This window comes from Chaetodon auriga, chromosome 12 (genome assembly GCF_051107435.1).
Source record: "Chaetodon auriga isolate fChaAug3 chromosome 12, fChaAug3.hap1, whole genome shotgun sequence".
NCBI lineage: Eukaryota > Metazoa > Chordata > Actinopteri > Chaetodontiformes > Chaetodontidae > Chaetodon > Chaetodon auriga.
This window is the reverse complement of record NC_135085.1, coordinates 10,123,738-10,139,618: the sequence shown is the minus strand read 5'-3', so window position 1 is coordinate 10,139,618 and position 15,881 is coordinate 10,123,738. Positions and strand designations below refer to the sequence as shown.

The 15,881-nt window shown below is 42.2% G+C and overlaps 2 protein-coding genes across 6 annotated transcripts; both read right to left on the bottom strand.

The window, feature by feature from the left end:
- Positions 1 to 51: 51 nt before the first annotated feature.
- Positions 52 to 4,838, bottom strand: LOC143329355 (uncharacterized). Of its 5 annotated transcripts, none has more exons than XM_076745200.1 (11): positions 4,650 to 4,838; positions 4,159 to 4,274; positions 3,270 to 3,363; positions 2,388 to 2,865; positions 2,109 to 2,184; positions 1,827 to 1,893; positions 1,532 to 1,679; positions 1,316 to 1,376; positions 1,108 to 1,238; positions 880 to 969; positions 52 to 280 (listed from the first exon to the last, which is right to left on the bottom strand). In XM_076745200.1, exons 1-11 carry the CDS (start codon positions 4,733 to 4,735, stop codon positions 260 to 262), a joined length of 1,368 nt encoding a protein of 455 aa, XP_076601315.1. In that variant the 5' UTR covers positions 4,736 to 4,838; the 3' UTR covers positions 52 to 259. The 5 variants fall into 5 exon arrangements, with proteins under 5 accessions (XP_076601315.1, XP_076601317.1, XP_076601316.1 ...); XM_076745202.1 differs by having other exon boundaries at positions 2,409 to 2,865; XM_076745201.1 differs by having other exon boundaries at positions 4,165 to 4,274; positions 4,650 to 4,821.
- A 3,098-nt stretch (positions 4,839 to 7,936) lies between these two features.
- Positions 7,937 to 14,520, bottom strand: lrrc8da (leucine rich repeat containing 8 VRAC subunit Da). Its single transcript, XM_076745199.1, has 2 exons — positions 14,219 to 14,520; positions 7,937 to 11,530 (listed from the first exon to the last, which is right to left on the bottom strand). Coding segments are annotated over exons 1-2 (2,565 nt in total). The 5' UTR covers positions 14,220 to 14,520; the 3' UTR covers positions 7,937 to 8,966.
- Positions 14,521 to 15,881: the final 1,361 nt, after the last annotated feature.

The following is a 15,881-nucleotide window of genomic DNA, read 5'->3' as shown; positions in this document are numbered from 1 at the left end:
GTGCTGTAACTGATGTTAATGCAGACAAAATGTGACAAAGATACAAGAAAATCCATATTGACTCGAGATGCCTCCATTTATTCAGAGAAATCCTGAACGGCACAGAAACAGTGTGCTGTGAGCAGTACACTGTACATGAGTGGTACCACAGTGTTTACCACAGTATGAGCTGTGATGGAAGTGAACTGTTACAGTTCTTCACCTGAACCAAACAGCATCTCAGTGTGAACAGTATTTTGGAGACTTCCAGTGATGTCCGTCATTCAAATGGGCTGCCACCCTAAAAGAAAAGAAGTCAGATATTATCTGCAGAGCTCCATGAGGCCCAGGTGCAGTCCATTTTAATAGTCATTACTAGCAGCCTTATAGGGTGCTATTTGCTAGTGCCGCTAATTAGATATATTGTGCTGAGGGTGAAAACAAATGCATTACTGCATATAAGACATTTTAGCTCAATAACTTTCAGGCTGATTTGGAAAGATTTGGTTTGCTGTAATCAATGCAACAACCACACAAACAGGAAGAAATGCAATCTGACCTTGCTTAAAATGTATAGGGTTACTTTCACCTGTTATAAAGTTCAACTATTTCATTTTATACATAAGAGCACAAATGTCTGACGCTACTTAATAGCTTTTGTTTTTTCAGAGCAAATTAATTGTATTGGATTGTTTATAATTTAATGTAATATATATTTTACTTAGAAGTATACTGCAGTGATTCTTTTAATGCTGCATGTGACCTGCCACAGGCTACAAAACCCACCTCCCCTTACTGGGAGCAGTTTTTTCTTTGCATTAGTAAACAGAGCCAGTTGACACCCCATGACGCCACTCCTTGTGTATGAACACTTTTGAGATGTTCACTCTTGCGAAATACCTTCAGGAAGCGTTCAAACTGAGGCTGCAGCTCCATCATCATGGTTTTCGCTTTGTCAAGGCAGGCACGTCTTTGCTGCACTTCAAACTCCTTCAGGAAATCAATCAATCACGATCATCACCATCACTTGAACTTTTTGCTTCTAGGACCTCTGTTAAATTTACAAATACTGACAACAGAAATTTTGTAAAAATCAAGTGATTCCTCTCATGCTACTAGGAGTGTTACCTTTGTGTTGGAGAGGTGTTCCTGAGAGGTAATGTGTGCCTGCACTGAAGATGCAGATGTGGATAAGAAGATGTTGCAAGCCGCACAAAGGAACATTTCAATCTTTGTCATGTGGTCATTTTCCTGGAGAGCTGACAAAACAAAGGTCAGGCTTTGTTTTTCGGGAATACAAGATGCTGTAATAAGACATGAATGGAGATTTACTTACCTTGAAGTACACTATCTTCTATGGGTCGGCTACACTGACGGCTTTTATACAGCATGACTTCCTATAGGGATAGAGAACATTCATCACTATCCAGACACACCAATGTGCCAACATATGTTAATGTTTTCATGATAAATTTAGGCTGAAAGCAAGGGATTCAACCCAGGAACCTTCAACAGGATGTGCAGTGTTTAACCCCACGATGTATTATCTGACCTGTAGGAAGGCTATAGCCAGGTCATCATAATCATTCTCCTGCTGGATGTGCTCCAGGGTGTCCCAGTGAGTTTTGCTCTCCAAGTGATCCTGCAGCTCCTGACCATTGGTTAACTCAACATCACAAAGGTCACATATGATGGGGCTCCTACAGGAAACATATGAAGGCATTCAGTGTGGCAGTGTCTTAATATTGTGTAACACTGCAGAACAGCCTAAAATGAATGAATGTGAAGTGAATACTCTGCACGTAACGTCTTTAGACAGTTAAGACATCAGTATTCTTGGTTCTTACTTGTTCATTATTATATTTTTGCTCCTGTGTCTTGTCACCTCAGTGGGAGGTGTGACTTTGTCCAGTCCTGAAAAACATCATCCACAGATTCAATATCATCAAAAAAAACATGCACACATGGCAAAAATGAAACCCACCGGATTATCGATTCTCATGTTTCCAAAACAACACTCTTATGTAAAGTTTGTAATGAATGCAATCATGCTTCTCTTATATTTATTTCACCCATGTTTCATTTGAAGTGGTGGATCAAACCAAACTGTCCTTAAAATGCTAACTTGCCTGTTTCCATGTATCCTGACTGATGTTGGTAGTCCCGCTGTATCCTGGGTGGAGACAGTCTACCTGTAGTGGTCATCTACAGAGAGAAATGGCTCTAATAGGCACCAAGTATTTCACTGTCATTACAGTATGTACAAAGTAAGGAGTGACAGTTTCATCATATTCTGACAAAGAACAACAAACAGGCGTTGCATCCTGTTTAGGTCCACAACTCAAGAATGGATATCACCACAGAACTCATAATTATTTACTTTCAGAAAATACGCATGACTGATTTACTTGCAGTCTTATGGGTGATACCTCTCTCCTGCATTCTGGGATTGTTATCCTCTCCTCCCCATTGGTCCTCTGTGCTCCATAAGATGCAAGAAACCTTTGGGTGGAGAAGCCATGAACAAGCCTGTCAGGGCTGCGGACCCTGTGGTCCAGTGGTCTATTTATGGAGCCATAACCTGGTAGGACAAGTGTTTCAGTGTCTGGGCTATAAGCCTGTGGTAGTCTTTGACATGGACTGAGAGCTCGACTCTCGGTGGGTCTGGTTTCAGGGTCAAAGTCATGCCTTTCGAGGGGTAGGCCCTCTGGCTCAGAGTAGGATGAGTCCCAGCGGCGTTCGTCGTGGCAGCCTCTACCTGGAGACAAACGCTGGCGTGCCAGGTTGTTGTCCTGATTGGGTGGGGAGTGGTTGTGGTCGTGACCGCGTGACATCTCGTTCTCAGAGTCTGATGAGGCAGGATCATAAGGATTATAAAGCTCCACCCTGAGGGAGATGGAAGACGAATTATTGTGTGTGTGTGTGTGTGTGTGTTTTACATGCAGTTCACAATTATATAGATCATATGTAAGAGCATGGTACCATTAACCACTGAATGTTCACACACAAAAGAAATTCTAGAATGAGACAAAATTAATTAGATGCTATGCCTCCATTTTTTGAGCACTCAGACAGACACTGAATCTTTCCTGCCACATGCACTCTTACCTCAGAGGGTCCACCTGGAATAACACTTAATGAGGTCACCTTCAGACAGCCCATATTTCAACATTTAAAGTCTCCACAAGACAAGTTAAAGGCTCAAATGTGGGACATCCGGGGACGACAGGAGACGTCACTCTCGAAGATTACTCGATACTGTCACTTATAATCTTCACTGACTGGTTTACCTTTCTGGACTGCTTGTGCATTTGTCCTCTGAGTTGTCCTCTTCCTCTCCTACTGGTGTGAATGACGACCTCCATTTAGAAGTGGAAGGCTGACCTGTATAATACAAAAGATATATAGATATGAAGACTATTTATTTTGACTGACTAAATGTATTCAAATATGTTATCAATAGTTACAACTCACTAAAAATGAACTGAGACAACTTGCAACTGGTTCATTTCTGTTGACTTTGTTGATTACTTGAATTAACACAATAAATATGAGAGCTTTAGGGAGAGACGGGCTCACGCTGATTTCTGTGTGTCAAACAGCACACTCATTAAAATTGTTTCACTTATGAAATTCATCAAAGTGAGATCTGCTTACATTTTGGTCAGTGTTACATTGTCATTTGTAGCATGATATTGCAGTTTTGGTGCAGAATGATTTAGAAAAGTCTCCACTTCAACAATAATGCCACTTAATAAAAGACAAAGATAATACAAGATAACATGGACTGTGTTATTCTAGTGGGGTAGGGGGGTTAAGGTGCCAGCCATGAACCACAGTCCTGGTTTGAGTCAAGGTGGGGACCTTTGTTGCATGTCTTTCCCATCATTTTCTGACATCCCTCTACTTAAAACTCCATGTTAAAGCCCTTAGCTGGCCCTAAAACATGAAAATAAATAAATAAATAAAAAATAAGTGTCTTGACATTCATTGTGATGAATTGGTGTCTGCAAAAGAAATACAGAAATGAATCAAACCAGGGAAAGGCTGGAGCAGTGAACAAAACAGAGCAACATGATTCGCTAAATGGTTAGTAGTTATGTAAAGTATGAGTAGTTTGAAGTAAATGAGCTAATATGGTATGTGGAAATGTTGTGCTTCAGTGTCCACACAGGTCACCTGTACATTTCAGGGCTGGTGATGTCTTAGCAGCCATGTAAGATGTCCTGGTATTTGCGTTGTCTGCTTGCTTCCCTGAGACGTGTTTCATAGCTTCTCTGAAGTCTTTGGGTACTCTGTTTGTCACAGAGAGAAAAACAATGAGCGCAATATCACAAAGCAATTGAATACACACAATAATATCTAGTGAACGTGGTAGAATTAGCATTTTATCATTGCTAACACCAGGCAATCAGACGAGCAAACTTAGCTAGCTTAGCAATGTTTGCTACTAGCTTTAGCCACGTAACCACACACAGGACGATCACTTGCTGATAATGTTTGAGGTAGTGGTTAGTCTAATAACATGCACCCTTAATATCAACAAAAACACTGTCAGAAACTAATCCAACAGGCACCTTGCTCGATGCTGCAGAAACTTTCTCAAAGAAATGACCGTTCAACAAAGCTTCAGCTAATGCTACATGTTAGGACAGAAAGCACTGAAGTACCTTCCAGGCTGCTGTTGTTTACATGCTGAAGCTGCTCCTTGGGGCATCCCTGAAGGACTGAACGGATTATTATTCTGACGATTCATTGTTTCGTTGCTTTAGGAAAGGATAAGTTATCATGTGTGACAAGTGAAGCCAGTTCACCTACAAACAGCTGCTGCTTACACCTGCAGACAGATGGCAGCAGACAGCAAGTCAACGCAATTACAATCACAAAACACACATAATTTACACTAATGTCATCTATCTTCATGCTCTTTATGTATCTGTAGTTAGTCATTGACATGTCAGAGCAACATCAACAACTACATATCACAGGCAGGGTTGGATTAACCACAATAACCTGCTGGGCCCCAGTTAAACCCCATTTTCCCTTGAACATTATGCCATTTTTCCATACTGAACATGGAAGCTCAAAACTAAAATAACTAAGTTACTGAAGTTATATTTTCATGCAAATTAAACACAAATTTAGGTCATAAGCATGACCCTTAATGGTGTGTACTCTGATAAACAAATTTCGAACTAAAATGGCACAAACTTAACACATATAAGACTGGAGTTCTGCATTGCCAGCATGACCTACAGTAGGTGAGGGGCCCAGATTCCCTGTATATCTGTTGGTTTGCTAAATTTATTAAATGTTTGCAAATATGTACCTCTGTCAGGGCCTTCAGATGGTTCTGTATTATTCCTTGTCTTGTGAACCTTGCATCCAGTAGCAAATTATTTATCTTAAATAAATTATGGTTGACCAAGTTACCACGAGGGTCAGGAGGCCCCCAGTTTGACTCCACTGGTGGGTTAATCTGGCAAAGAAGTAGAACAGAAAACAGAAATATAAGTATCGTACATGCTGAGTTATGCTATCCGTATTTATAGTGACTTCACAATGAAGACAATTGTACCCTTATGTTAATATCTGTGAAAACTTGTTCTTTTGGGAAATAAAACTAAAAGTAAAATATGTAGTGCTTGACAAAGGCACACATCTGAATGTCTCATAATTTCATACAGAAAATAATCTGCAGAGGAGAGGAACAGGTTCAGCAGATGAGAACATGTGCTGAGAGCTGAGTTAGTCTAAACAAAATAAGTACCTGGGTGTTCATCTGAACAACAAACTGGATTGGACTCATAACACCACTGCACTTTACAAAAAAGGACAGAGCAGACTCTATCTGCTCAGGAGGCTGAGGTCTTTTGGGGTGCGTGGGGCACTCCTAAAGACCTTCTATGACTCTGTTGTGGCCTCTGCCATTTTCTATGGTGTAGTCTGCTGGGGGAGCAGCATCACTACAGCTGACAGGAAGAGGCTGGACAAACTTATCAAGAAGGCCAGCTCTGTCCTGGGATGCCCTCTGGAACTGGTGGAGGAGGTGGGGGGGGGGGAGGATGACAGCCAAGCTGTCCTCCATGACAGACAATGACTCCCACCCCCTCCAAAACACACTCACTGCACTGAGGAGCTCCATCAGTGACAGGATGCTACATCCAAAGTGTGTGAAAGAGCGGTATCGCAGGTCATTCCTCCCTGCAGCTGTCAGACGGTACAATAAAAGCTACTCCAAGTAATCAGTGCAATAGTCTGGACAATAAGCTGTGCAATAAAAACATGTACATAACAGTCTGTGAATACGATCTACAATTTCTTATCATTTTTTTTACAATTTCTTTTTATTTTTATTTAAATTCTCACTCTTTTGTATATAGTGTTTTTGTTTCTAATTTGCATGCACTTCTTATATTAATCTTTACTGATGCTGCTGTATTCCGGAATTTCCCCTCGCGGGACAAATAAAGGAATATTGATCTTGATCTTGATCTTGAAAATAAATGAGCTTAAACATACTGCAGCAGGACAGAACGGTAGCTACTGACGCTTTTAAAACCAGGACAGAATATCTCAAGGGCAGGTAAATCATGGTGTAGATTCTCAGACAAGTTACGTTCTTCAGATTATCAGTGCAAGGCCATCAATTAGACTGTTGGACAGAGCATTATATACATGCTTAACACACATGACCTCCATGACACAGTCAGGGTCTACACACAGACAGTGAACCTATTGTTCCTCCTTTTCGGACTCACTCGCTCACACTAACGTTATGTTCTGTAGGATCATATGGATGGATGAACTCAAGACATCTAGAGTATCTTTATCATATTAATATTAGACATCTGGTGAAAAAGATTAGGGATTATGTGTGTAAATCCTCACAAACCAGAAGGTCAAGCCAAAGACTGCAGCTTCTTTACTATCAGTCAACTGGAAACACAATGTGTTGACTAATTTGCCTGAGTTTAAACAACTTTTAAATGTTTCATTGTAGAATTAACAGAGTGGGATCATCTTTTTCCTCATGAAACACTGAGGCCAGTGTGGCCTTGTCCTCTATCTGCGTGCTGATAGCCCTCACAAAAGTTTCTTGGTTGTTTCATAGTTGTAACCAATAAGATAAGTAATTTCTGCATTGTAATGCTTACTGAAACAGAGGCATCAGTGAAGCTACTAGGTTCACCTGTGTTTGTGTATTTCCTGCTATGGCAAGTCCAATTAGGTCTGTGCATCGATACATAAGCAAAAGTGTTCTTGTTTAACAAAGCTATCAAACATTCAGGTTAGAAAATGTAAGCAAAATCACATATAAAGTGCAATACAGATAGAATTTTGACAGGAAGAACAGAAAAACTGTGGATGCTCATCGAACAGTCGAAACTTGCTCTCATGCTCACTGTCAATACAGTAAAGCAGGAGAGCGTTATGTCTTTGGTGTGTAAAATCTCTTAGAAATGAACAAAGTTTAACTAGTGATAAACATGTATAGAAAGGAACATGCAGTTCATGTTTCTCTTAAACTTTGTTCCTTTTGTTACAGTTCATAAAAATACATGTGTGTGTGTGTGTGTGTGTGTGTGTGTGAGAGAGAGAGAGAGAGAGAGAGAGAGAGAGAGACATTTTTGCTGCTTCCAGTTAAGAGAACTTTGGATACTGCTTCGGGGCTCCATACCTTGAATGCAAAACTTTTGGTGTTAAAATTAAAACAATGAAGCCTGAACTTCCCAAAATCAAATGTAAATCTAATACAGTCCAAATGAATAAGCATCATTTTGGGTTTTCTTTAAACTCACTTAAATATACCTTAGAAATATGATGCCCAACTAAGTTTCAACAACTCCAAATAGATGCACTTCTGTCTGTTTCATCTGTAGCATTTTGACAGCAGTAGAGTTCACTGGAGTGCAGCTGAAGTAGATGAATAATGAATGAATAAGACATTCATCTAAAATCACACTTTATTGTGCCATAAAGTTGTGAACTTTGAGCATAGGATCACCAGGGTGTTACAGCAGCTCTGAAGTGCACACATATATATAGATAGGCCTACACAGAAATACACAGAGATGAAGGCAGACATGTTTGTTATCATTACATGGTTCTGACATGTAGAAAAATCAGTCCAACCTGTGACCAGTTTTATTACACAACTCAAATTTAACGCATGATTAAAAAAAGATAGTCAACAGATTTCCCTTTTATCAGCTCATGTTGGTCTTAGGACATGTTATCACAAAGGACATTCACCAATCTTTAAATCATTGTGCATGTGCAAATCAGTAACTATAGACCTTAGTATACAATCTCTACAACAGTAAGGTAAAGGTTCATTTCTGGTGCTTAGTCTCCACCTGAGTTTTACAACTCTAAGCTCATTCTGTCAGCTACAAGACATTGAGGAAAATAAAGGTTAAATAATTTCAACAAAACTTAAAAACTACCAAGAAAGAAGTGTTGCATTGTGTCCTCTTTAATAACATATAGAAATTGCTCCGTGGATAGCATTTGTATGAAAAACTGACATGAAAACGTGAAATATTCATTTTTGGCCTTTTGTCTGACAAAGCCCTCACTGTAAAAAAATAGCAGCAGTTAAGGCAAAAAGATTGTTCCCCATGGTTACAATTTTACCTGAGTACCTAAAACAATAATGAGAGATCTACATGTTGTGTCACCGGAGGAAACAGTTTTGGTCTATAGAGCATTACATAGAGGAGCTAAGTTTAGAATGTGTTATTACTCAAAGCAATGAAAAAGCTAATCTCAAAACTTTGCTGAATTAGATACATACCCAGCAACAAAAAAGCAATCTGTACCAGTTTTAATACATAAGCAACTAAGACAACCCATTAAAATAATCAAGAAAATGCATTCATTTATATGGATAAACAATATTAAAAAGTCTACTTTTACATCCACTACACAGGCTTGTCATGAACCACCTGAGGTGCCAGCCTGTCTGAGTTGTGGTTTTTGTGCTATAAGCCACTCGTAAAGGGTGCGTTGGTCTCTTGGCTGATGCTCTCCTTAACTTCCACAGGCAGTGCGTCGAAGAGATGGTCCTCCACAACCAGGCCGTTTTTGCGCAGCATGCGGCAGTTTCCTAGCTGGGCGGGCAGTCTGTCCAGACAGTTTCCTCTCAGCTCCAGCTGAGTGAGTTGGACCAGTTGACCCAGCGTCTCTGGCAGCATGGTGAGCGCATTGTTCCCCAGACACAGCACCTTGAGCTTGGTGCATCTGAACAGAGGTTTGGGCAGCACCTCCAGTTTGTTGGAGTTGATGGCTAAGTGCTGGAGGTTGTGGAGGAGACCCACATCTGGAGGGAGCACTGTGATGGAGTTGTGGCCCACGTCCAAGTGCCGCAGTTTGGGCAGAGTGAACAAGGCTGGAGGCAGGGACTCGAGTTTATTGTGAGAGAGGTGGAGAGACTCCAGTGACTTGACCTGGCCGATGGAGGATGGGATGGTGATAATTTTGTTGTGCCACAGTTTAAGACACGTCAGCCTCTTCAGGTGCTGGAAGCTGATGATCTCCTCGATGGTTCGAATGTTGTTTGATTTCAGGTCAAGTTCCTGTAAGTTGGTCAAGCTGAAAATAGCGTGGGGAATCCTTTCCAGCTCGCAGCTGTGCAGCTCCAGTTCAATGAGATTTATCATTTTCTTCAGGCTATTTAGTACCAGCAGTTTTGTACCATCGTTGTGCACCACTAACTTAATCAGATGTGGAGACAGCTCTGTGATGTTTGTGGGCATTTTTGTGAGGTTGCTCTTCAAGCATAATGTCTTTAAATGTCTCAGATCTCGCATGGACTCTAGACCGATCATTTTGTTATTTTCTGAGCTCAAGTTGCCGATTAGGTTAAGCTCCCTCAAACTCCTCAGCAAATAAACCCACGTCGGGATCTCAGCAACATCAGTGAACTTGACATGAAGGCAACGCAGATGGTCCCGGAGGAAAGCAAAACCCGTCTGCTCTACTTTGGCCGGACAGTGGCACAAATGCAGCTCCTGCAGGCTGGTCATTTGGGAGACCTTTGCAGAGAATCTCACCTCAGGAATCAGCTCCAGTTTCAGCACTTCCAAGTCTGTCAGGTCAAACACTGCATTTGGGAGACCAGAGAGCATGAAGAGGTGCAGCTCCTGCTGGTCCTGTGCGTTACGGGTCACCAGCTGCCTTAGTTTTTCAAAGGTCCACTCGTGATTGAGGCTGATCTCTCTCAGCTTGTTTTCACTGACCTCAGACAAGAAGACACCAAAACGCTTGGAGTAGAGTTGGTCATATTGGTCAACCATGTGTAAGAGGAATGCAAAGTCATTTTTGACATCAGGAATGTCACTGAAGCTGCTCTCTTCTCGGACCTTCTCAAATGAGTACTCTTTTAGGGGTCGTCGGAACACCCAGAAGAGAGAGTACAAGCACGCCATCCCATAGATCAAAATCAAAGCCATATAGCTGATCAGCAGCTTGTTTAGCATGAACGCCATGTTGTGTGTACAGAAGAACTTTCTGTAGCCTGTTAACTGTTTAATATCAGGTTCACAATCATGCTTAAAATTTATTTTTGCCAAAAAGGTCGAAGTGTAGGACAATATCAAAATAAACTTGACAGTTTTGACAATGGTCTGGGCTACATAGAGCTTGTAGATGAAATCACTGTCCTCCACATGAGCTCTGAATTTTCTCACTTTCTCAAATAGGGCTTTGGCCTGCTCTCCATCTTTTTTGTCCAGGATTGTCATACTACTTGGGGCCTCTGCAATGGGCTTGTCTGCAGAGAACTTCACCCCAAGCATGGGCGTGGACGAGTTGGCATTTGTGCCCTCATCCTTCCCTTCTAAAGATACCTGCTTCGGTGCTGAGGAGGTGCCGGTCAACCTCTGTTTGTTCTCCTCAGAGTCCTCACAAGCCGTTTCAGACAAAGCCTTTGTAGTCCAGGGAGACTCAAAACATCTACCCAGAATAGACACAAAATGCTCAATCTTTGAGCTCGTTTTGGGGTATTTGAACCAGAAATTGCTACTGACCATGAGAACAAGGGTGTGGATGAGGGTGAGGTATGGGAAGTACTTGGAATACCAGGGCAAGGCAACATGGTAACAAATTTGGTTGATAAAGTTATACTGTTGATAGTCCAGGTTGGTCTTGACCCCTGTTGGTTGAGGTTGATTGACATATTTCTCCGCCAGCACAGAAGTGTGTTGATGTGTGACATGGATATCATGGACAACTTCGTCTGGTAAGTCCTTAGTGACCAGAGGGATTGAGGTTACCACGGGGGCGCCAGCAGCTGCTGATGAGGTTGCTGCCTCTGCTGTCTGCGATGGGAACGAGTTAGGTTTGGCTCCTGAGACCTCCTCTGGGTCCTCCAGACAGGGAAGGCAAGCCACCTGGTCCTTGGTAATCTGCATGGTCATTGCGAATATGGCCAACATGAGCATGACCAGGCCCAGGTAGTCCATAAAGACATCCCACCATGGCTTTAGAATGCGGTACGTCGGCTGGATGTCGTTCAAGGATGCAACCTCGGTGAGTGTGAACATCACTGCAACAAAGGGAGGAGAGTCAGGTAAGGTCTGTTCAAATTGTTTTAGAATTCACTATTGGTATTTAAGAAAAATGACAAATTAGAGATACAAGGGTTTGCTGATTAATTGACAGAACAGAAAATGAAAAAGTGATAATTGATTAATCAATCACTTAAGTCATTTTTTAAAGCAAAAACCCAAAACATTCTCTTGTCCCGGTTTCACCGATGTAAGAAGTGGCTGCTTGCCTATTTTTACATCATTGTAAACAGAATATCTTTTGCACCGTTGGTCCGATAAAAAACCTCTGAAAACTGAGATGGACATTTTTCACTGTTTTCTGACATTTTGTAGACCAAACAATTAATCAAGAAAATAATTAACAAATGAAAATAATCCCTAATTGCTGTTCTACTTTAAAATGGTCTGAGATTCCTCCGTTTAGATTACCAAAGTCTGAACATTAACAGTCCTTTATGATTGTTTGACTGTGACTCCTACCATCTTATTCAAAAATAACATTCCACTTAAGTGTCTAGAGTACAAAACGGCTAAAGCTTTCTGGGTTAAATCTCTAGTAGATTGCCTGTAGAGAGCCACCTCAAACTCCCTGCTAAAGCTGCCAGAGCAACACGTTTAACCCCCAGCTGCACAGGGTGTGAATGTGTAACTGTGAAGGCACTGCTTAGCGTTGGAGTGCTTCATCACTTTATCCCTATGTGCTAATTTCAACGCTCGCTTCCTCTCACCTCTCAGTCTAGATTCATTCAGTAATGTTGTGCCGATGTTTCAGCACAGAGCCAAGGTTGTGCCAAATCCAGACTTATTACAACATGTTGTTACTGGAGCAGTGCCGAGTCCTTTGATGTAAGTCTACCAGTTGTTCTGACTCACTAAGATGTTTGGCACATGTGCTTCATTCCGCATCTTCTGATTTAGTGGATGTGGCACTTTCTGCATCGTGCGGACTGCTATTATCATCTTTCATCTGTTTCCTGCTTCCAATGCAAATGGACACAGCTGAAAGAAATAATGTTCCTATGAATAAATAAATGATTATCAGTCCATCTTGTAGCTTCTTTAAGCCCTGGGAGCTGAACTGAAAAGCAACAGTTCTGTGACACGTTTTGATTATTTGCCTGTTTGGCACCTGAAAAACTTCACAAACTCCATTTTTTTTTAATTAAAATTATTCTCCACATTGTAGTCCACTTAAGAACAGAAATTTGAATAATACAGTCTGTTTTGATCCAATTGTTTTGTCACAATGTGCAGCATTTGCCTCTAGTTTGACGGTGACAGTTGCATGTAATAGGAGGCGATAACAGTTGTTGGCGTTATCACCAAAGCCAGCGGTAGCAGACTGAAATCATATGGCTGATAGTCCGTCTATGTATCAGCCATAATATCTGGACTCTTTCTCACAACTAAAGACCAGTAAAGGTCCTGTTCACCACTGAACCCATCAGCCTCCAAAACAAGCACTTTACAGCTACAAAGCAAAACAATGGCTGAATTCCATTTAGCTGTTTCAGTTTCAGGGTCCTGGTATCCTGCATGCTGGCTCACTGGGACACTTGAATAGAGAACGGCCATGTTTAATGTTATGTGTAACATGTGCTTTTTCTGCTCTGACAATATTAAACAGCCTGAAAGCCATCAACCAAGGGCAGCGCTGACTGTGCTGCTCCTCCTGCTGCTTGAGCTCTACCTGTTGCATTTTTAGAAATTGCTTTGGGGAGGGGTCCACATTGTAGCCGCTCAGTCACACCTGCAGTTTGTTTATTGTTGTTTTGGTGATTCTTATGATGCAGATAAGGATGGGAAATCAAATTAAAAGTGAAGGCAGTGCCTGATCATAAATTACAGCTATGTTTACACCACATCTTGGCAACGTATTATATGCAGGAGTGCAAATGATGTTTATGTCCCGCAGCAGCTGATAGGGGCTCCTAGGTGCTTTGTAATCATCAAACCTCACACAGTCTCTCCACATATGATCGAAGACACGCATCTAAAGAGGCAATGGAAATAATAATAATAAAGCTGTGTGCGTGGGGGGCTGCCAGGAAAGGGCGGGGCCCTATGCCACAGGCGGGCCCTGGCAGCAGGGGCAGGGCTCTGTACAGTCCCCTTCCTGGGACACCGGGTTAAGCCTGTCGAAGAACATGCTGCCCTGTTCTGATAGACAACATCACACTGACCTCGCCGTGTGATAGAAGCCACGGTACTGTTTGTTAAGTTCATTAAGATAAATGGCTGCCAGACATTTTTGGTAAACTAACTTAACAGCCAGGTCTGAGGGTCAGACACGGGCCCCAGACAGCGAGGAAACAGGTCGCTGGCTGGCCATGAGGAAAACGCATTTTTATGTTAGGGCAGAGTATTACACCACGAGAGGAAATAAGACATCTCTGTGGATTGATGGTGTAACGTTTGACTTTTCCCCCTCACGTGAGGACTTCTTGCGCACTCAGTTATCGCTCGGCGTACCGGGTCAGGTGACTTGTTGAAACATGTGAATTAGAGAAGCAGCATGTGTCCCGGCGTTAAACATTCCCACCAGGTAACCACTTTCTGATCGGGAAACTATGATCTCGACCACGCGGGAACAAAGAACACCAATCAAGTTGTTGGTAATTAGTAGGCTTTGGGTACATTTATTCCAAGCATACGTTCAAAAGAGTGAAGGAAAAAATACTTACTGTCTGTGTGGCGTTATCTCAATCCAATTATTCCTTCCTCCGCCTGCATGCCACTTTTCGCTCCGTTCCTCAGGTGCGCCTCTAACCTAATTTCTCAGCCCCGTTCAAACCTGTGACTGTGACGCTGCTGTGTCAAACAAAGCTCTGAAGAACATTTGTTGGTGACAGCGCGGTGTGTCGGCTGCATCCCTCATCCCTGAGCCCGGGGGAGCAGAGCCGGCCGCCTGGCCGTGCGTTGGACAATATGCGCACACAAACCGCCAGAGCGATGTATTTCTAAGAAAAGGCAGATCCAATATGGAGCCGCACAGACCGATGTTGTGGGTGTTATAGGCGCCTCTCATTGGAGGATGACATTACGGCCACTTCCCGAAGACACCGCCTGCTAGTTTATCTAATGCTGCATTCTCTGCGCGTGGGACAAAGTGGTGCTCGCAGAGAGACAGTCGAGGGCTGGTTAAGAAGTTAATGCCGGGATGGAAAAAGACTTTTAAACCCAGTATTTCAACAAGCTGCTCCGGCCTATGCAGCGGATTTAACTAACACCTCTTTAACGCTGTGTACCAGGGTAAAAAAAATAGGAGGAGAACAGAGGAAGACCATTTGTGAAAAATATGGATTTAAACGTAAATACAACATAATTTTCGTCCCAACAGTGTAGCTTTGAAGACTTGCAGGGAACTACATGACCATGTAATGTACGGATTACTGGGATCACAAATGGGGTTACATTTACTTTGGTACATTGTGTAGCAAACAAAGACTTTCAAGTTTTTAGCACGTCTTTGATGATAATAATGCCTGACCTACAATAAATTCAGGAAGTACTCAACAAGCGGAAGAAATCAGATTTATCAAAGACAAAAATCTGAAAAGAAGACTACATAAAATTAGTTTTGCCCGCCAACCGAAAACCGAGATCTCGCTCTGAACCTGTCTTTCCAACGTGACATGAACGCAGCACCAGCTTCCCCTTCTTTGTTTCAATCCCAGACACCACAAAGTGCTTCATGTTGTTGGCTGAAATAACTCAGCTGACTAATTAAGACTTCTCACATGTATCTTCTGAGCACATGACACGTGTTTAACATGCTGAATTGTGCTGTTACAGTTTAACCACGTAGAAAATCTGTCTAGCACATGTGTACAGATTATCTATCTATCTATCTTTCTTTCTTTCTTTCTTTCTTTCTAGCTCTGTCTGTCTGTCTGTCTGTCTGTCTGTCTGTCTGTCTGTCTGTCTGTGCCTGCCTGCTTGTCTATCTGCCTGTTAGTCTGTTAGTCTATTATTGGTATTGACAAACTCAACAGTCAATAGGACCCTGAGTGCTGAACTCGTGCATCATTTCCAGCTCTTTCTGGATTTGGTTGATGATGCACCCGGTGGAGGAAGTGTCTCCTCAGTTGCAACCCATACAGGTTTCAACCGGTCCTGGGCTGCTGGCTGCTGGCACTCTGTTCTCCCTCATGCTACCCTTGTACTTTGAGAGGAAGGGAAAAAAAAGAAAGAAAGAAAGAAAGAAAGGAAAGTAGCCACTGGGGTGTGTAGCGTCATAGTCTGCCAGTTAACAAGATCAGATATAGAGGTGGTATGTGTGTGACCATATGTGACTAGGTGCAGACTGATAATGATTTTATCTATGTTCTTGACAGGCTCTACAGA

Bases quoted from the DNA above. Each gene is read 5' to 3' on its own strand.
- LOC143329355 (XM_076745200.1), bottom strand. From the start codon at position 4,735: ATGAATCGTCAGAATAATAATCCGTTCAGTCCTTCAGGGATGCCCCAA. The intron at 3,364-4,158 runs GTGACCTGTGTG...TGTATTATACAG, and splicing joins ACCAGCCCTGAAATGTACAG to GTCAGCCTTCCACTTCTAAA. The intron at 1,239-1,315 runs GTAAGTAAATCT...TTGTTTTGTCAG, and splicing joins AGAAGATAGTGTACTTCAAG to CTCTCCAGGAAAATGACCAC.